We start from the raw sequence: 22,339 nt of genomic DNA on the forward strand, positions 1-22,339 counted from the left end.
TAAATTCCCCTGATTCTGACTGTAAGGGACCTACGCTTGACTTCACCAATCTTTTTCTCTTCACATATCTATAAAAGCTTTTACAGTCAGTTTTTATGTTCCTTGCTAGCTTACTCTCATATTCTATTTTCCCTTTCTTAATTAATCCCTTTGTCCTCCTTTGTTGAATCCTAAACTGCTCCCAATCCTCAGGATTATTGCTTTTTCTGGCCAATTTATATGTCGTCTCCTTGGATCTTATGCTATCCCTAATTTCCCTTGTTAGCCACGGTTGAGTCACCTTTTTTGTTTTATTTTTATGCCAAACTGGGATGAACAAATTCTGCAGCTCATCCATTCGGTCTTTGAATGTTTGCCATTGCCTATCCACCGTCAACCCTTTGAGTGCCATTCTGCAATCAATCCTACCCAACTCGGTCCTCAGACCATCGTAGTTTCCTTTATTTAAATTGAGGACCCTAGTCTCCGAGTCAACTACTTCATTCTCCATCTTAATGAAGAATTCGATCATATTATGATCGCTCAGACCCAAGGGGCCTCTTACAACAAGATTGCTAATTAATCCTTTCTCGTTACATAATACCCAGTCTAAGATGGCCTGATCTCTGGATGGTTCCTCGACATATTGGTCCAGGAAACCATCCCGTAAACACTCCAGGAATTCCTCCTCCACAGTATTGTTACTAATTTGGTTGGCCCAATCTATATGTAGATTAAAGTCACCCATGATGACTGCTGTGCCCTTATTGCACGCTTCTTTAATTTCCCTTTTAATGCCATCCCCAACCTCCGCCTTACTGTTGGGAGGTCTATATACCACTCCCACTAATGCTTTTTTCCCCTTAGTATTTCTCAATTCTACCCATACAGAAATGTCTTCACTCAGACGGTGGTGAATCTTTGGAATTCTCTAGCCCAGAGGGCTGTGGCGGCTCAGTTGTTGAGTATATTCAAGGCAGAGATCAATAGGTATATGGATATTATTAAGGGAATCAAGGGATATGGGGATAGTGCAGGAAAGTGGAGTTGAGGTAGAAGATCTGCCTGTGCCTATTTCTTATGTCCTTATTAAGGGAGTCAATGTGTTCAGGAGTGGAGGGAAGGGGAGACATTATTTATGATTAACTATTGATCAAAATTGATCATTTTTGCAAATGTCAAGTTATTTTATTAAGTAGCAATTTCAATGTAGATTTGATTCTAGTGAAAACATTTTATTGGCATTCACTTTTTCTGTGTATAGCAGACACCTCTAGAACACCGTCTCATACGTAAGCTTTGTTCTTTTTGGCTACACCATGTATATGCTTGTATGTGAATGGAATAAATGTTGATTAACTCGTTAGTTCCCTCAGTTATTGTTCAGTATTTCTATAATCTCCTTTTCATATTTAGTTCATATCTGCATTAATAATAGGGTTGCCAAGTTCTGGCAAATCCAAAACCAAATGGGGCAGAATGTGTTTCTTGAAATCTAGCAAAAAAAGGGAACAAATGCTTGTTAGCTGTATGGAATAGGTCTGTTCTCAGCAAGAATGAATAATTATGTGCAATATTGTTGTGCAAGACTTGTTGAATATATAATGGGCAATGAAAGGAAGAGATATTGTTTAATCATAATGTTTGTTCCTCTTTGCCTTTATTGTTCTGATTTTAACATTTTTCTTCATCAATTTTAAACTCATGAAGAGGAGGGATATCTGTGCTAAGGAAGGGAACATTTTTTCAACTTTTTTCACCCCTTGTCACTGATGAGCACTCCTTGATTCAATGCAGGGTAAAGCTTCCCTCAAAATGTGCCTTCATCGCAATCATTTCCCACAAAACACCATGCCCTGTGACCTGATTAAGACTGCCAATTATTTCTGAACAAACCTCATCCAATAGGCCCAAGCAAGACTGTCAATCCAATACAAATGAATGCTGAATCACGTATTAATTTGGCACTGTCGACTTATGGTCAATAAGAAACTGATTAAGACTGCCCAAGCTCTGTTACTTTAGGAACTGCAGGCAAAACCATCTGAAAAAGCCTTTTGCCCTTTAGCCTTGAAAGTAGGCAATTGAGAGGAGACCTTATAGAAGCATACAAGGTATTGATATGGTAAATCCAAGGCATTACTTTAAGGTAGCCAAGATACTAAACATGTAAAGATTATGCATGAAATCATACTAAATTATTACACACATGGGATTGGGGGCAAGGTACTGACTTGGATAGAGAACTGGTTGGCAGACAGGAAGCAAAGAGTTGGAATAAACGGGTCTTTTTCTGAGCGGCAGGCAGTGACTAGTGGGGTACCGCAGGGATCGGTCCTAGGACCCCAGCTATTCACAATATATATTAATGATCTAGACGAGGGACCTAGATGTAATATCTCCAAGTTTGCAGATGACACAAAGCTGGGTGGGCGTGTGTGCTGTGAGGAGGATGCCGAGAAACTCCAGTATGATTTGGACAGGTTGGGTGATTGGGCAGATGCATGGCAGATGCAGTATAATGTGGATAAATGTGAGGTTATCCACTTTGGTGTCAAAAACAGGAAGGCAGATTATTATCTGAACGGCAATAGATTGGGAGAAGGGGAAGTGCAACGAGACCTGGGTGTCCTTGTGCAGCAGTCGCTGAAGGTAAGCATGCAGGTGCAGCAGGCGGTTAAGAAGGCAAATGGTATGCTGGCCTTCGTAGCGAGAGGGTTCGAGTACAGGAACAAGGATGTCTTGCTGCAGTTGTACAGGGCCTTGGTGAGACTACATCTTGAGTATTGTGTGCAGTTTTGGTCGCCTTATCTGAGGAAGGATGTTCTTGTCATGGAGGGAGTGCAGTGAAGATTCACCAGACTGATACCTGGGATGGCAGGAATGACGTATGAGGAGAGATTGGGTCGATTGGGCTTGTACTCGCTGGAGTTTAGAAGAATGAGAGGGGATCTCATTGAAACTTATAAAATTCTAACAGGACTAGACAGACTAGATGCAGGAAGGATGTTCCCGATGGCCGGGGAGTCCAGAACCAGGGGTCACAGTCTAAGGATAAGGGGTAAGCCATTTAGGACAGAGATGAGAAGGAATTTCTTCACCCAGAGAGTGGTGAACCTGTGGAATTCTCTACCACAGAAGGCAGTGGAGGCCAATTCATTAAATATTTTCAAGAAGGAGTTTGATATATTTCTTAAGGCTAAAGGGATCAAGGGATATGGGGAGAAGGCAGGGACAGGGTACTGAATTTGGATGATCAGCCATGATCTCATTGAATGGCGGAGCAGGCTCGAGGGGCCGAATGGCCTACTCCTGCTCCTATCTTCTATGTTTCTATGTAACTGAGTGATATGAGACAAAAACAGAAAATGATGAAGGACGGTATGCCCAAAACATTAACTTAACTTTTCTCTCTACAGATGTGTGTTTTTAGGATTTTCTGTTTTTGCATTTGCAGCTTTATTTTTCCTTTTTCTTTTTAAAGTGATATAAGAGAACAGGTCAAGTCTGACCATAATTTATGAGCAAGGTCTCTTCACTCATGAAGTTGACTATAAGTTAACTTACTTCTGAGTTATTCGGTTAGGGTCAGCATACATTGATTCCACCGGCACGCTCGAGGCCTTCCGCGAACGGTGGGCTGGAGTGCATCATCACCCCGGTATAGCATTTTAATTTCATTTATGAAGTTTCCTTTAAACTTTTTTTTAAGTTACAGTTTTTATTGCTTGACTTTTAATAGGCAATTGCCTGTAACAAGTGTCAGCACACATTGATCATGCCGACCGCATCTTTTGCCATTGCACATAAAAGAGACTTGCATTTATCAATTCAATTTTATTTGCCATGTGCAACCAGTACAAGTACAATTACATAGCGCCTTTCACGACCACCGGGCATCCCAAAGCGCTTTACAGCCAATGAAGTACTTTTGAAGTGTAGTCACTGTTATTATGTATTTATTTTAATTCTATTTATGACACCTTCCATTGAAAGAAAATTCCACCCCAAGAAAAAGACACTGCACAATTTTTTTTGCAACAGTTGATTGACTTCAATGATACTCAGTGTGCAACCGATGGCCTCCCACCAACAGATGGCGACGGTAAAGGATGTTCAACACGCTGGACCTTCTTTGTGACCTCACAAGGTTTTGAGTCACCTGACGCCGGTGTCAGATCGGCCTTCCTGGTGTCTGATTGGACAAGGGGGGAAAAGGGCAGCCGTCGAACGCTGTGCAGCGAATGGTTAGTTCTGCTGTCAATCACAGGTGGGTCCGGATCGGCGTGTTGCGTCATGACGCAGTGTTTTGGGGGTCGGTAGGTGCAGCCTGAAGAAGTCAGCAGTGGCGACGCGATCCGTACGGTAAAGTATCCGGGCTGCCTAACTGCAGAGAGTGTGTGTATGAGGCTTGAGGATGCTCACTGTTCCCCCGTGGGAGTTAGGCCGGGCGGCTGTCCCCGGGGGTGGAGGACTTCCATTGTTGTCTCCTGTGTCAGCTGTGGCTCAGTTGGTAGCACCCTGGCCTCTGGGTCACAAGGCTGTGGGTTCAAGTCCCACTCCAGAGATTTGAGCACATAATTTTGGCTGACACTTCAGTGCAGTACTAAAGGAGTGCTGCACTGTCGGAGGTGTCCTCTTGCAGATGAGAAATTTAACTGAGGTTCTGTCTTGCCTCTCAGGTGAATGTGAAATATTCTGTGACACTTTTTTGAAGAAGAGCAGGGGAGTTCTTCAAGTGTCTGGCCAAGATTTATTCCTCAACCAACACCTAAATACAGTTGATCCAGCACCCTGCCTCTGGGTCACAAGGTTGTGGGTTCAAGTCCCACTCCAGAGACTTAAGCGCAGAAATCTAGGCCGACACTCCAGTGCAGTATTAAAGGAGTGCTGCACTGTCGGAGGTGCCGTCTTTCGGCTGAAACGTTGTACCGAGGCCTGGTCTGCTCTTTCGGGTGGACGTAAAAGATCCCATGGCACTATTTTGAAGAAAAGCAGGGGAGTTCTTCCTCATGCCCTGGCCAATACTTAGCCTTCAATAAACATCACCAAAACAGATTATCTGGTCGTTATCACACTGGGAGTTTGCTGTGTGCAAATTAGCTGGCACGTTTCCTACATTACAGCAATGACTACCAATGTTCCCTCTAATTTGCAAGGTCCCGCACAGGCCGCTCACAAGCTTTTGCATTGGAAATACCGTGCATGTACAGAAATTTAAAGGGACTGCGCACTGAAAGAAACAGGCTGCAGGGAACATTGGTGTCTACTCTTCAAAAAGTACTTCAGTGGCTGTAAAGTGCTTTGGGATGTCCTGAGATCATGAAAAGCGCTATATAAATGCAAGATTTTTTTTTCTTTTACCATTGTAAGTTAGTTTAGTTACCACAACACAGACCAGCTGTAAGATGATAGTGAAAACTTTATTATGCATCTGTTCAGCTGCCTCTGCTGTTTCCCTCCCTCCCTCCCTCCCTCCAGCCCACTATGCCAATCTTCCCCGAACATTTCCCCACCAACCCTGAACTCGTGTTTTTCTCTAGGTTCTTTCCTATCTCCCCTCATGCCCTCTCTGAGCTCCTCTTGTCCATGAAACCCACTTCCTGCTACCTTGCCCCTATTCCCACCAAACTGCTGACCACCCAACTTCCCTCCCTGTCCCCCATGTTAGCTGATATTGTTAACAGTTCTCTCCTCGGGTACTGCCCACCCCCCGCCCTTCAAACCTGCCGTCATCACCCTCATCAAAAAACTTACCCTTTACCCCTCTGCCTTTGCAGACTTCTGCCCTATCTCCAGCCTCCCTTACATAGAAACATAGAAGATAGGAGCAGGAGTAGGCCATTCGGCCCCTCGAGCCTGCTCCGCCATTCAATGAGATCATGGCTGATCATCCAAATTCAGTACCCTGCCCCTGCTTTCTCCCCATATCCCTTGATCCCTTTAGCCTTAAGAAATATATCTAACTCCTTGAATATTTTTAATGAATTGGCCTCAACTGCCTTCCTCTCAAGTCCTTGAACGTGTTGTCGCCTCCCAAATACATACCCATCTTTCCTGCAGCTCCATGATTGAATCCCTTCAATCAAGTTTACACCCCTGCCACAACACTGAAACAGCCATTATCAAAGTCACAAATTACATTCTATGTAAACTATCCCTCCGCATCCTTCTCGACCTGTCTGCAGCCTTTGACAGGTTTGACCACACTATCCTTCTCCAACATCTCTCCTCCGTCGTCCAGCTGGGTGGGACTGCTCTCACCTGGTTCTATTATCTTTCCAGTCATAGCCAGAGAATCATCTGTAATGGCTTTCTTCCTCCTACTGCACCATTATCTCTGGAGTCCCCCAAGTATCTATCCTTGGCCCCATCCCATTTTATATCTACAGGCTGCCCCTCGGCAACATCATCCGAAAACACAACATGGGGTTTCACATGTACGCTGATGACACCCAGCTCTACCTCACCACTACCTCTCTCAACTCCTCCACTGTCTCTGATTTCTCTCACTATTTGTCTGACATCCAGTACTAAATGAAATTTCCTCCAACTAAATATTGGGAAGACCAAAGCCATTGTCTTTGGTCCCTGTCACAAGCTCTGTTCCCTAGCCACCAACTCCATCCCTCTCCTGAACCAGACTGTTCCCAACCTTGGTGTTGTATTTGAGCCCGAGATGAGCTTCCGACCACATCCGCTCCATCACAAAGACCCCTTATTCCACCTCCGTAACATCGCCTGTCCACACCCATGCCTCAGCTCATCTGCTGCTGAAATCCTCTTCCATGCCTTTGTTACCTCTAGTCTTGACTATTCCACTGCTCTCCTGGCCGGCCTCCAATTTTCCACCCTCCATAACCTTGAACTTGGCCAAAACTCAGCTGCCCGTGTCCTAACTCGCACCAAGTCCCGTTCACCCATCACCCCTGTGCTCGCTGATCTACGTTGGCTCTCGGTTAAGCAACGCCTCGATTTTCAAAATTCTCATCCTTGTTTTCAAATCCCTCCATGGCCTCGCCCCTCCCTAATCTGTAATCTCCTCCAGCCTTACAACTTTCCGATATTCCTGCACTCAAATGCTGGCCTGTTGCGTATCCCCGATTTTATTCGCTCCACCATTGGCGTCTGTGCCTTCAGCTGCCTAGGCCGTAAGCTTTGGAATTCCATCCCTAAACCTCTCCGTCTCCCTAGCTCTTTTTCCTTTAATGTGCTCCTTAAAATCTACCTCTTTGAACAAGCTTTTGGTCACCTGTCCTAATATCTCCTTATGTGGCTCGGCGTCAAATCTTTGTTCAAGTCACGCCCCTGTGAAACGCCGTAGGACATTTTACTACGTTAAAGGTGCTATATAAATGCAAGATGTTGTTCAGGTAACGCCTCTACATCTCACATTCACTACTGGCGTGGCCCCTTGGTTGAGCTGATCTAAGTGAGACCTATGCACTACCCTCAGACACAAGGATTCGGCCAATCCCTCCTTTTTAATTTGTTATTTTGATGTGGGTAACACTGGCAAGGAAGTTATTTATTGACCATCCCTAGTTGCCCTGAGTGTATTGAGTCAACTACATATTGTGGGGCTGGAGTCACGTGTAAACCAGACGGACAACTTCCCATCGTTGAAGGGTATTAATGAACCCGTTGAGTTTTACAATAATCTGGCAGATTTAATGGTCACTTTTCTGGTTCTAGCCCACAGATGCTCAGATTGTTAATTCAGTTTCACAATTTGCCATGGTGGCACATGACCTCTGGGTTGCTAGTCCAGTACCATAACCGCTAGGCTATCTGCACAGTCAGACACTTCCACTGAATGTATAAACTTGTTCTTTATTCCAGGCTCATCTTCCTGCTTCCCTCCCAGTCTCTGGCCCTCAGTTTCTCTCGCCTGTGTATGTTGCAGTGAGTAGGTGAATAATGCACACTGACTGCTGCTTGCTTTTGTTGTTGCATCCTTCACGGAACTGCTTCAGCGAAGCAACGGGATTGAGACCAGGTTGAATTGGTTGTCTGCAGCCCTCCCACAAACACCTTTCCCACCTTTTAAAAGAAACCTTTAAAAAATTGACCAGCCACGTGTTGTTGGAGGCAGGCTTGGGAGATGCCATCTAGGATGGTGACGGGAATGGTGATCTAGCCTATAACTCAATGTTTCTGTGGTGATTGGACTCTTCTGAAGGATTGTCAGAATTGTACCTATACTTAGCGCCCTGGCTTCATACACTGGGATAGACAGGGTTTGACTGCCTGACAGGGATTTGGAGCCTTAACTCTGCCTCCATGCCTCTGTGCGAAGATTCAGGCAAACAAAAAGGACATAAGACAAAGTTTAGGAGAGGCATCAAAAAATGGCAGACAGATGTAAAAAGGGGGAAACATTAAGAAGCAGAGAGAGGGAGACATGCAGGAACTGAAAGATCTAGAGGACGATGTGAGACTCTGATTGCCAGAGAGAAGTGTCTACACGCGTGCAGTTACAGGAAGGGGGAATCTTATTATTTTTATCTATGAGCAATGCCACAGGAAATTAATAAATGTAAAATTAGTAAGGGTTCCAAGACTGGTAGTTGGCATGCTAGTCACTCATTAGGAGCATCGCAGTTGAACCGTACCACATTCTCACCTGACATCCGTACAGATGACCTTTCCAGCATGGGTCACTCGATAGCAAACAGGAGATGTGCGGGTTAGGTTGATTGGCTATGATAAATTGACCCTTAGTGTTAGTGGGATTAAATACGGTGTGTTACGGGGATAGGGTGGGATATGTGTTGGTGTAGGGGTTACGGGGATCGGGTGGGATATGTGTCAGTGCAGGCTCGATGGGCCGAAATGGCCTCTATCTGCACTGTGGGGTTTCTGTGATTCTGTGAGGAGTGGGTACCTTGGCTTTTTCGCTCCCTGGTCTGAGGTGCTGAGACCAGTTGTGGTATCCTCATGGCTGAGAGCTAATTCAGTCATTGTCAAGTTCAGCGACCTGAGCCTTCCTTCCTTAGGCAGTCCCTCGGAACCGAGGATGACTTGCTTCCACACTAAAAATGAGTTCTCAGGTGACTGATGAGTCCAATGCGGGACCTACAGTCTCTGTCACAGGTGGGGCAGACGGTGGTTGAAGGGGCGGGTGGATGGGGTGCTTGGGTTGACGTGCGCTCCTTCCGCTGTTTGCGCTTGGCTTCCGCTTGCCCCCGGCGAAGAGACTCGAGGTGTTCGGCGCCTTCCCGGATGCTTCTCCTCCACTTTGTGCGGTCTTGGGCCAGGGATTCCCAGGTGTCGGTGGGGATGTTACACTTTTTCAAGGAGGCTTTGAGGGTGTCCTTGAAGCGTTTCCTCTGCTCACCTGGGGCTCTCTTGTTGTGCCGGAGCTCCGAGTAGAGCGCTTGTTTTGGGAGTCTCATATTGGGCATGCGGACAATGTGACCCGTCCATCGGAGCTGAGCGAGCGTGGTCAAAGCTTCGATGCTGGGGATGTTGGCCTGAGCAAGAACACTGACGTTGGATTTGCAGGATCTTGCAGAGGCAGCGTTGGTGGTACCTCTCCAGTGCTTTGAGGTGCCTGCTGTACATGAGCTAATTCAGTAACTGTCAAGTTCAGCGACCTGAGCAGTAAGCAAACCGCTCACATTTAATTTGCGGGTAGAGGGAGATTCCTTCTTATTTCCTGAAATCTTGCAGGTAAACATTTGGGCTCCTAGTTGAAAGTCTCTGCATCACTGGTGTATTATTCAGGCACTGAGCCAGATAAGTGCTGACAGGTAGCTCCAGCTCTTACTTATTTGAGCATTGAACAGGAGCGCTTTGAGCAAGATTCAAACCGGCTCAAGGAAACCCGATTGGATTTCAAGCATAACGCCTTAGTCTCTCGGCCATCGCAGCTGCCTAATTCAGTAATGACCGTTGAATTGAGCCAGAGACCTTATTTGTACGGCTCGGTTGCACGCTTTCTTTTCCAACTGAGCCATGGGGGTGTGAATGTTACAAATATATATTTCATTTTAAATATAAAATATATTGATTGTCTGTTTAGCTGCCCTAATCCAGAAATGTTCTCATTTGAAAATGTAGGTTTTTGAGACTGATCAGTGATCTTGCCTAGCCCTCGTTGTTACTAACAGTGTTGCTTTGTTTTTTTATTTCAGCTTGTGTGACATTAATCTGGACAATGAGCTCGACACATTGGGATTTTCCTTTGGAGCTCTGCTGCCGGCCTATGGCCTTTGTAGCTCTCACAGGCCTTGATGTGACTTACAATGCTGTGCATCGAGCCATTTGGGATGCATTTTGTGCGAACAGACGGGCTGACCGAGTTCCTATATCGTTTAAAGTACTTCCTGGAGATCATGAATACCCGAAATGCAGGCAAAAGGTAAGCAACTTTAGCAGTGGGATCATCTTCAGTTTGTATATTGCAAGATGGAGAGTTTGGCTCGATTGATGAAACTGAGAATTATGGGGCGGGATTAAATCTGCGTACTGTGAATGCAATAATGTGCATGAAAAGATACATTAAAAAAAAATTACAATTGTGTGAGAAGACTCTTTTTCAGACATTAAAATGAGGGCATAGTGTATTGAAGTTTAGCTTTGTGCTCGCTGACCTACATTGGCTCCCGGTTAAGCAACGCCTCGGTTTCAAAATTTTCATCCTTGTTTTCAAATCCCTCCATGGCCTCGACTCTCCCTATCTCTGTAACCTCCTCCAGCCCCACAACCCCCCCCCCCCCCCTCCCCCTGAGATATCTGCGCTCCTCTAATTCTGCCCTCTTGAGCATCCCTGATTATAATCGCTCAACCATTGCTGGCCTAGGCCCTAAGCTCTGGAATTCCCTCCCTAAGCCTCTCTAACTCCCTCTCTCCCTTTAAGACGCTCCTTAAAACCTACCTCTTTAACCAAGCTTTTGGTCACTTGTCCTAATTTCTCCTTACATGGCTCAGTGTCAAATTTTGTTTGATAACGCTCCTGTGAAGCGCCTTGGGGCATTTTACTATGTTAAAGGCATTGCATAAGTACAAGTTGTTTGTTTTCCTTTTCTTGCTGTAAAACCTATTAAGACTGATGGACCTCAATACTTCACTGGGTTAATCCACTGCACAGAACTACAGAGATCTGGTACATGCTGATTTTACCAATTGCACCCAGGGCTATAGTGGGGGTTTAGACTTGGACTCTATGCTCCTAGGCTTGGAGATGGAGAATTCCTGCTCCTGATCACTATCTAGTGACCTTGCCCAAAGTGCACTTGTATAACATGATCCTAAGATAGGGTCAGGCTTGGCTGTGATGGCCTCCATGGTTGAATGGCGAGCTGACAGCCATTGGTGAAATTCACCAGTAAAGGCCACTTGGACTGCTAGTATACTAACACTTGTAGAAACATACACCCAGCATGATGTATCCAAGAAACAATGGCTAGAAGGAGAAAATCATATGGGGGAAGTAGAGGGGAGGGAATATAGGAACTTAGGAACAGGAGTAGGCCATTTAGCCCCTCGAGCCTGTTCCGCCATTCAATGAGATCACGGCTGATCTGCGACCTAACTCCATACACCCGCCTTTGGCCCATATCCCTTAATACCTTTGGTTAACAAAAATCTATCAATCTCAGATTTAAAATTAACAACTGATCTAGCATCAGTTGCCGTTTGCGGAAGAGAGTTCCAAACTTCTACCCCGCTTTGTGTGTAGAAGTGTATCCTAATTTCACTCCTGAAAGGTCTGGCTCTAATTTTTAGACTATGCCCCCTAGTCCAAGAATCCCCAACCATTCTCTCTATCTAAGGAAGAAGATGGTGGTAACAGGCCATTTCTGAAATACCCTAGTCCTACATGTATGCATGTTGACAGCTTTGCCATGAATTGTTATACAGGGAAGAAAAACTTTGAAAAGATTTGTTTTCCAGTATAACTATACTGGGGCGGAAGAAACTGATTCATGTGGTCAACGAGGCAACAGTAATTAAAAATCCAAGATCGATAGATTTTTGCTAGCCAAGGGTATTGAGGGATATGGAACCAAGGCGGGTGGATAGAGTTAGGATACAGATCTCGTTGAATGGCGGAACAGGCTTGAGGGACTGAATAGCCTACTCCTGTTCCTATATATAAAAAATCTTGCATTTTACAGGGTCTTAAGAAATCTCAAATTTCTCTAAAGTACTTCAATGAGTTATTTTGGAATTAAGTTACTGTTAGGTAGGTAAATGTGGCGGCTATTTTTCTCATAACAATAGCAGTGAGGATGTCCCAGAGCATGTCGGAACCGATGAATTACTTTTGGAGTGAAGTCACTTGTAAGGAAGCATGGTAGCCACTCTAGCACACAGTGAGGTCCCAAAGAAACAGCACTGAGATGAATGACCAGTTAGTCTGTTTTTGTATGGTGTTGGTTGAGGGAAGAATATTGACTTGGACACCGAGAACTTGATATCTAACAGCTACTGAAACCATTGCCACAGGAAGATATGGCCTCATCTGAATGACTGGGCCTCTGATAATGCAGCACTTTCCCAGTACAGCACTGGAGTGTCTCTCTAGATTAGGTGCTCATACAACTCTCAACCTTCTGACTCCAGTTTCCCCGTTTTCCCTCAAGCTCTTGTAGCTGTTGTCGCCATCCACCTCCCTACAATTCTCAGTTTAATCATTTCAGTCTGGTTTCTGCCCTGCCCACGACGTCTAGGCTGTCAGTCATCAATGATTTCTTAGGTGATGGTAATCATGATGCTTTATTCCTCCTTAACCCCTTTGTGGCCTTTGAACAGGTGGAATGTGGCATCCTCCTCCACTGCTTACTTCCACGACGGCACTCTCGCTTGATTTCACTTGTAGCTCTACTAGCACATTGCCCGCAAGTTCCATCCTTGTGTTCTCCATCAATATGTTGCTCCGCGGTGACATTATTCTCGAGCGTGAAATCAGCTTTCTTATGAATGCTGAGGATTTTTCCATCTCCACCTCCACCCTCAATTCCTGTTCACCATCAAGTTGTGGATGAGCCAGATTTCTTGCAGCAAAACCAAAGCTTATCCTGCTAAGTCCCACACCATAAACTCCACATCCTAGCTCCTGATGCCACCCCACATGCTTGAATGTTCACTCAAGCTCCATCCTATGGTACACAACCCTGAGCTGAGCTTCAAGCCCCACATCTAGTCCATCACCAAAATTGGCTGCTTCCATTGCTGAAACGTTGCCTGTCTCCACCACTGTGGCACCCCACTGCTGCTGAAACCCTCAACCATGGCTTTACTTCAGGACGTAACTTTTCCAATACCTTGTTGGCCTCCCAAGCTGCACCTTACATAAACTTTAACTTGTTCGGAGCTCCACCACCTGGATCTTATCCTGCACAAAATCCTGCTCACCTATCTGCTGACTTTGTTTTCAAATTCCTTCACTGTCTCATCCCTTCCTATTTCTGCAACCACCTTCAGCCCGACACCCCAGCCTGCACCCATTACTGCACTTTTCCTGTTTCTCTCAGTGCCATCATTGGCAGAGACTTCAACTGTCTTGTCCCCACACTCTGGCACTACCTCCCTAAACTGCTTTGTTTTGCTACATCTCTTTCCCTCACCCCCTTCAAAAGCTTCCTTTAAAGCCTACCTCTGTGACTGCACTTTTGGCCACCTCCGTTTCCTACTTCAGCTTGGGTCTGACTGTGAAGTCCCCTGGGATGTTTTGTTGCATTAAAGGCACTATATAAATGGAAGTACAGTAAATTCTTTCTTCTCCGGCACCGACAGGACCAGGATGGTGCCGGTTGATGAAAAATTCTGGATAACAGAGAGGTATACCTACCAAGGCAATTTTTAACACAAACAAAAATAAAAACCACTGACTAACTCGGCCACCGCGGGAGACTCGGACTTGGCAAAACGAGTGCTAGATGGATTCAGCAAGATTACTGGTTATCTATTTTGCCGGTTATTAAAGTATTCCAGATGATTAAGTGCCGTTTAAACAAGAGTTTACTGTAGTTGCTTTTAGCAAGGTGAAGAGTAAAACTCGCTCTATACTGCATTGTTACAATGCAGTAATCTCCCAACCCGAATAAACCATATCATACTTCACTATGTAAGAAGTCACACAACACCAGGTTATAGTCCAACAGCTTTATTTGAAATCACAAGCTTGTTCTCTCTACACAGATGCGGCCAGACCTGCTGTGATTTCCAGCCAAAAAAAATGTTTTTTGTCTTTTTTTGTTTTTCATACAGACCCCAGCATCTGCAATATTTGACCCCTTGTGACCCCACCTCATTGTTCTTTGATGTAATGTTTCCCTGACTGACCTGTTTGGACGCCATTCACACCTTTGACTGCTGTGATTATCTCTCTGCCGAGGTGTGATAAATGGCAGTTGGAAAGGTTACCTGTAAACATCTGACATGATTCTCTGACTATATAAGCTGTGTCTTTATGCATTTCTCCACTTCACCTGAAGAAGGAGCAGCGCTCCGAAAGCTTGTGATTTCAAATAAAGCTGTTGGACTATAACCTGGTGTTGTGTGACTTCTTACATTTGTCCACCCCAGTCCAACTCCGGCATCTCCACACCATACTTCACTATGAATTAGTGTGATGGTTAAATCCTAAATCACACCACCATGTTTGGTTATTAGCAACTTGAGATACAGGAAACTTTCTGGTATCCGGCACTGACGGGACCGAGCTGGTGCCGTTAGATCAAAACTGCCATATAAACCAGCGGCAATGTTAAAACATAGAGCTTTTCAGCTCCATGTGAATCAACAAACCCTGTTGCTTAGCAACAGCTTCAAAACAGTCGGCTGCAGCTGCAAGCGTCTCTAGCTGAAGCTGTTGCTTAGCTACAGACCTTGCAGAGCCTGACTGGGGAAAAAAAAAGCAACGAGAAGTAAAAAAAAACTTATAGAAAACGGCTCCTGAATTTTGCCGGTAGATAGAGCTTTCCGGACTTTTAACCTCCGGTTAAACGAAAGTTTCCTGTATATGCAAATGAATGGGAACATAGATTTAAATTTTATATGTCACTTCTGAAGCTCCATAGTTATGTATCTATGCAGCCCATGAAAATGAAAAGCTTGGGACATTCTTGCCTTAGTGGAGTTTTCTTGCTAATTACTGTACATCTTCCTTTATAGAGGACTTCTTATGAGTGGTACATTCCAAAAGGAATCCTTAAAACTGGCTGGATGAACAAACATCTAAACCTTGTTCCTGCACTGGTGGTGGTCTTCTATGAACTGGACTGGGATGAGGCTCAGTGGAAGGAAAAACAGTCTGAGTGTGCTACCAGAGTAGAAATTGTCAGGTACCCCAAGTCCTTTGTATTTATGAACACTGTACTCTTGTAAGAATCTGTAAAGGAATGTGCCTACTCAAGTAGCTAGTCGGGTGTTTAACATCTCTTGGAATGATTTGAAAGAAAGTCTGTAACCAGTGAGCTATAATTTCTTGGTCACAAAATAATGCTGAACCCCTTTTAATGATCGAAGAACTACCAAATCACCATAATCTATTTAATGTGCCCAAGAGACACAGGAGTTTGGTTCAATTAGCTTTTATCGACCAACACAGTTGAGTAGCAGTATTCAACTGAATATATAATCGATGCAAAGATAAATCCTTTTCCAATTATATCGTGCAGTGTTATATCTTAATGTACTTTTTGCTTGTAAAAGGTTGCAAAATTTAACTTTTCTTGAAAATGTTACTTTAACAAGAAGCCAGAAATTGGAATGAGATTTTATACTGAAATCTTTTAGTGAAATAAATTAGTTGTATAACTTTGTCACTAAGGTGATACCTTTAGCATCTTCCTGCTGTGAAGGCAGTTAAAATGTCTTTAAATCTCTCACCCTGTCCATAGTGAAAGCACCAAATTGCATCTTTGCAAATGATGACTGATGGTTAAAGCTTTCACCGTGCATTGAAGTTTAATCATATAAATCTGAAAAAGCAGAATAACTCTGCAAGCAAAGTACTTGAAATAATTAAATCTGGCCTCTGCCTTGAGGGAATGTTAAGTGTGTTTGTCTTTTTCTTTATGCACGTTTTGGTGCCTTTTTTTGAGTCAGTTGGGTGTCCGACGCATGCAGAAACCATGTTTAAGAGCTTCCAAACCAGGATGCTGAGAAATCGACATGGGTGGAGTTTCTGTTTGGAATTCACGTGCTCTCTCTCTATAAGGACGCATCCCACTTACCCAAGTCCAGAGAGCTCAGATTGGCAACAGCCAAGGCTTTAGAGACCCTGTGAATAGGAGTACTGCTGCTCTTTTCTCTCCAGCCAAAGCTGTTAAACACCTGAGTAGCTATGTGCAGCTGCTGGTCCAGCCAGGTTCGCCCTATTCATTAGAGGATTAGCTTGCAGGATTATCTGGAGCTGAGTGGGAAGAGTCTCGCACTCCAGTGACCGGCCTGTCTACTACCTGTTCTGATTCCCTTTGTGAAACAGGCTGGCTGCTCAATAATCAGCAGTTCCCTGGAGGACTCCAGCCCTGCCTGGCCCAGTTATCAGAGTACTGAATCTATCACAGAGGGGCCACTCGAGCTTCACTCAGCAGGTGTGTCATTTAGGAGCTTCATAAACCAAAGAAACCCTGCTTACCACCCCTTAACCCTTCAAAAGGAGGATAAATCACTATTTGGTTATTTTGGATAAACAATTCCACAGTCTGCTTGGCTTTGAAACTTCTGCCACCAAGGTAAATGGATGTGATGGGGACATTGAATAGTGCAGCACAGGAGGAGGTCATTCGACCCATCGAGTCTGCACCGGCTCTTTCGAAGAGCAATCCAGTTAGTCCTGCTCTTTCCCCATATCCCTGCAATTCTTTTCTCCTTCGAGTATTTATCCAATTCCCATTTGAAGGCTGCTATTGAATCTGTATCCACATGTATGAGTCTTGCAGCAATACTGATGAATGCCTGTGATTCCTACTGTATACTGATTCTTTTGAATTAGTTGGTGCAGGAGGTTTTTTCACCTTAATTTTACTTTATTAGCTATTAGCAGTCACTTTATATACTGAGGGACAGAGGCGCAAGCATAGAGGGTAGGTGTAGGGATAGGTTGGATTTAACTACTGTATGTTTCTTTCACTTGGGCCTCTTGTGCATCCCACATCTCTGCCCCATCATTGGCTGTCATGCCTTCAGCCACTCTATGCTCTGGAAATCTGTAAAACCTCTGCCAATCCTCCTTTAATGCCCTCCTTAAAACCCACCTGTTTGACCAGGCTTTTGATCCCCCCCCCCCCCCCCCCCCCCCAGTATTGCTTGGTGTACCTTTGTTTTCTTTATGCCTCTGTGAGGCTTTAAAAGTGCTAAATAAATGCAAGTTGCAGTTGTGCAATGGACTGCCCAGGAGGCAGTGGATATAGATGGTGTGGGAAAGTTTAAAGGAGAATAGGACAGATATTGGAGGTACTCGTTTTTGAAATTGGTCAGTTGGACTGCAGTCTTTTCTGCTCCTGTAATTTGCTATACTATTAACTTATAATTTGCAAACTTCTGTGCTATGGAATGCACAGACAGCATTCCCATTCCTAAAACTAGGAAAAGAAGTGGTCATTCGTCTTTTGTCCAGGATATAGGACCTAATTGAACTCTCGCTACCTTCTGTGCGCAAGACTAGGATTGCTTGATTTCTTTTGTACATTTTTTCCACGGCTCTCTATGAATTGTGTATTTTGTGGTTCCAGGCAAAGTTTACAGGGAAGAAACACAAAGGTTGCCGTCGTGCTGATACAGAAGAAAACTCCCTTACCTCCAGGTATTTTCATTGCAAGTTCTTTCTAAAGGGGAAAAAAAAACCAAATGTAGCAGATGCTGGAAAATCCAAAACAAAAACAGAAAATGCTAGAAACACACAGTAGGCCAGTCAGCATCTGTGTGGAAAGGACAGACAAATTAATGTTCAGGGTTCAGACCCTTCTTCAGAACTATTCTAAAGCGTCTGCATTCAGAATGTTGTCTCCTCAGATGCTGACTGACCCACTGAGCATTTCCAGCATTATCTGTTTCCATTTCTTTTCAAAGAAGTTTACCTTTTTGTTGCCATAAGTAGGTTGTAAACATTAAAATTAATGAATTAAAAATATACTTTTACCAATAGGGCTATTTTATGATTTAAATATTTTACCTGTGAACCCCTTTAAGGGAACGGAAGTTCCGGTTTCCTGCGCATGCGCCGTGCATGCACGAAACCGGCACTTTCGTTGGGCCTACGCGTGAGTACCCAGCGCGTACTCACCCATGGGGACCCGAAATTCTGGCCCATAATGTCTAATGAAACTAGTGCTTCTGTTTTAGTGAAGGAAGTACAAATTTTGTTACTATTTGTGTAGTGTATGTACCCGTCTACCTTTAAGGGAACTATTGAATGTAACCGTTCACCTTTAAGAGAACTACTTTAGGTGTGGCACTATTTGTTTGGCTTCTGTATACTGTAATACCGATAGTGACCACACCAGTATATAAGTGTTGTGGCAGGATTGCTGGGGCAGATTCGCCCTGACCTTCAAATAGTAAAGACCTGTTTGTTTGTTACTCCTGAAGTCTGTGTCGTTATTAACCGTACAAACCACAGACTTTACAGTGGCGACGAGTCCGATCGTACCCTGCGGCAAGACTACCAAAGCAACGAAGAGCGTCGAAGAGAGGCAACCGCCCTCGTCGTGCTGCTGAAAGAAAACACGAGGCTGCAGCAGGAGGAAGGAGGAAGACTTTAGCAACAAAAGCTTCCATTAGCAACAGGCACTGACTACCCTTCTACCACGGTGCGGAGTGAGCCGATCAGCTGGAAACAAGGCGGCCGCGGAGACTGTGAGTAGGGGAAGGGGTAGAGAATATCCGGAGGATAAGGGCTGTGCACTCGACCACGGTCGAGGGGGGAACGGAGCCGGTCAGAAAGTCGGGTCCAACGGCGTCGTGAGACAGTCGGACCTCGATCGGCGGGAAAAGCCGGGCAGCGACCGCAGCCACGAAGCGCTGAGACTGGGAGTAGGCGCGGGAAGAGAAACCCAGCCGCAGCCGGGGAGGGAAACACCGGTCTGCGAGAGGGCTGGGAGGCGAACGGGAACCGTGCGGGTGGGAGAGAGAGACAGAGCCGAGCAAGGGGAGAGAGACTGCGCGAGAGCCAGTCCAGCGGCTGAGCTGTCCTCCACCAACGGGGTACCCAGAGCCGGTAGAACCGAACGTGCGGGAGAGACAGAGCCGAGCAAGGGGAGAGAGACTGCGCGAGAGCCAGTCCAGCGGCTGAGCTGTTCTCCACCAACGGGGTACCCAGAGCCGGTAGAACCGAACGTGCGGGAGAGGGAGCGACAGAGCCGGGTACGGAGAGAGAGACTGCGCGAGAGCCAGTCCAGCGGCTGAACTGTCCTCCGTTAACGGGGTGTACCCAGCGCCGGTAGAGCCGTGCGGGCGGGAGGAAAAGACAGAGCCGAGTAAGGGGAGCTGTGCGAGAGCCAGCCCAGCGGCTGAACCTGTCCGCTGTGGGGAAAGCATACCCCTTCCACCAGGAAGAAACGCGGGAAGCCGCCATTAGGCGGAGGAGACGACAGAAGCGGGAAACCGCCATTGAAGTGGGCGGGGAGAGAAAGGAAGAGCGGGAAACCGCCATTTTCGCGGGAAAACCGCCATCTTAACTGACATACCGCCATTGAAGTGGGCGGGGCGAGAAGGAAAGAGCGGGAAACCGCCGATTTCGTGGGAAAACCGCCATCTTAGAAATAAACAAATAAATAAGAATACTTAAAGAAATACTGGTGCTGCTCCCAAGGGAAGAAAGATGCCTAAGCGAGGGAATATTAACGACTTTAATTCTGAAATAGAAGACTGGGCCACGTACGTGGAACGCATAGAGATCTATTGCGAAGCCAACAAAATAGAGGAAGACGACAAGGCGATAACATTGCTAAACTCGATGGGGGCAAAAACATACGGGCTCTTGAAGCATCTAATAGCACCAGATAAACCAGCGGGTCAGACCTTCGAAGAGATTGTGGCTGTGCTGAAGGACCACTTGAACCCCACACCGTTGATGCTGGCTGAACGATTCAAATTCTACGCAAGAACGCAGAGGAAAGACGAAAGCAATGCGGAGTACTTGGTCGAACTGCGTAGGCTAGCGAAATACTGCCAGTTCGGAGGGAATCTGACAGAAGCACTGCGGGACAAGTTCGTATGCGGATTGTCCAAAGAAGGGACGCAGAAGCGACTACTGGAAGAGAACGACCTCACACTGGACAGGGCTGTCCTTATAGCTGCATCGCACGAAGCCGCAGCGAAAGGAACGGCGGAAATGCAACTAAAGGCGGCGGCACTCGGGGTGGACCAAATTACTTCAAGCACAACAAAATGCTACCGTTGTGGGAAGACAACGCATGACCAGAATCAATGCTGGTTTAAGAACCAAGAGTGTAGGAAATGTGGCAAACTGGGTCACATCGCGAAGGTATGCCGGTCAGGGAAGAAGACCAACAATCAAAGGAAGCCACCACAAGAAAAGTACAACAAGGTACACAAGGTGGCTGAGAAGAGTTCAGACGAACAGAATTCAGACTCAGACCCAAACAACCAGGAGCTGGGTAGTCTGAGAATCCACAATGTGGGTAAAGAAACGGATCTACAAACCATCTGGGTCATACTAAAAATAGCTGGAGTCCAAGTAAGGATGGAGCTGGACACTGGATCAGCTCTATCAGTCATCAACCGAAGGGACTACCACCGGCTATTCTCTCGCATACCTTTAAGAAATACCAAGTTCGTATTACAGACATACATGGGGCATAACGTATACCCCATGGGGAAAATAAGAGTCAAGGTGAGAGATAGGGGTAAAGAACACCCAAGAATGAACTTGTACGTATTACCTGAAGGAGGACCACCACTTCTAGGACGGGAGTGGATTAAGAAAATAGATATGGAATGGCACTACCTAAAAGCCATAATGAGGGAGGACTCGGTGCAAGCTATCAGCTCAGATTCTGAAATGGATGAAGATAAGACCAATTCAAATATGGAAGACAAGGCTAAAAGGGACTTGCCGACGATGGGGAAGGAAACGAAGACATGCAGAAGGACTTATGTTACCAAGAAGAATAAAACTGCAGAGCAGAACTCCAGGTTGACAGAGAATTCTGAGCCTGTTCAAGCAAAGGATTCATCCACGACGGAAGAACACCGAGCTCGGACGCAAACTTATGTCAAAGTACGACAACAATTAGAACAGTTGAGTGACCGTCTTGTACAAGAGATGAAAAATATGGAAAAGTTCTGGGACACCGAATGGGAGAACCTGGAAAGACAACAGAGACAGCTAGCTCAAGCAGAGAGCGACCATAGAGCCATCGTGGCCAAATACCAATCACATTCCCCTGATGCTGTTCAGGAACTAGAATATTTACAGAACGAACCAAAGGAAGAGGAATCTTCAGGAAGCCAGGATTTTATCCCAGTTCATCTCTACGACTCGTTGCAAACAGAGTGTAACAAGTTGAAAGAACAGTATGAACAGGCCCAGACTACAATCCTGGAAGGGGTTAACTCGGCAACCTCCGAAAAGCTAGTTTTAGTGAAAGCATCTGAACAGCTAAAGGTTGAACATGAGCGAGAATTACAAAGGCTGCAGGAAATGTTTGATGAGCTCCAGGCCAAGACAGACTCATCGGTAGAGATTCCATCCATCGATGAAAAATTAGAGGTGGAAGACATAGCAGAACATGAAATTCAAGATGTCCAAGAACTCATTAAATTATTGAAGGCAACCCAGGACAAATATGAGGCGGCAATGGCCGAGGTTCAACAACTTGAAGAACATATTCAACTAGGAATCCGGGCAGTGGAAGGAAAGGCAACTGGAAGGATCACAGAGACTGTAGGAATGGCCCCTGAACAGGAGTTAGAGAACATCAAGGCGCAACTTCTTCGAGCGCTTAAAACCAAAGTACCGGAGGAAAGGAAGGTGAAAACATTGGAGGGAAAGGTGGATGAAATGGAGAATACTCTAATCCACAGTGTCCCCGTAGAAGAGTTAACGGCCAGCCAACTCTTACACACGCTGAGGGACAAGACTCCAAAATGGGAACACGAGTTTCAGGGTTCAAAGGGAAAGAATTCGGAGCTTCCAAAAGTCACGGAGATAGCTGAGGTGGCAACACAGTTTTTACAAGGATGCCAAAAGTACGCTGAATGGCGTCAAGGGGAACAGAAGGGGGTGGAAACGGATACTCCAGTAGAAGGATTAAATAGCCTGACGACGAAATCCCCGATGGAAGGGAAGGTATTGAACTCACAAATGAGGCCAGTAGTGAAGGAATGGCAGACATCCCCGGAAGAGCGGAATGAATATGAATGTTTGAAGAAGTCTTTT

At 45.5% G+C, this 22,339-nt stretch overlaps 1 protein-coding gene across 4 annotated transcripts in view; it reads left to right on the top strand.

Annotated features, from left to right (window-relative positions):
- The first annotated feature begins 4,159 nt into the window (after window positions 1-4,159).
- trappc11 (trafficking protein particle complex subunit 11) overlaps window positions 4,160-22,339 on the top strand; it is an 80,489-nt gene continuing 62,309 nt past the window's right edge. For 2 of the 4 annotated variants that reach the window (XM_085980124.1, XM_085980191.1), the window contains exons 1-4: window positions 4,257-4,344; window positions 10,119-10,345; window positions 15,106-15,275; window positions 17,670-17,740. In XM_085980124.1, the coding sequence (XP_085836250.1) occupies window positions 10,142-10,345; window positions 15,106-15,275; window positions 17,670-17,740 (445 nt within the window). In that variant the 5' untranslated portion in view covers window positions 4,257-4,344; window positions 10,119-10,141. The other 2 variants (XM_085980162.1, XM_085980182.1) reach the window with 2 other exon arrangements.

This window comes from Somniosus microcephalus, chromosome 1, assembly GCF_052327205.1.
Source record: "Somniosus microcephalus isolate GS21.2 chromosome 1, FLI_Smic_1.0, whole genome shotgun sequence".
Classification (NCBI taxonomy): Eukaryota; Metazoa; Chordata; class Chondrichthyes; order Squaliformes; family Somniosidae; genus Somniosus; species Somniosus microcephalus.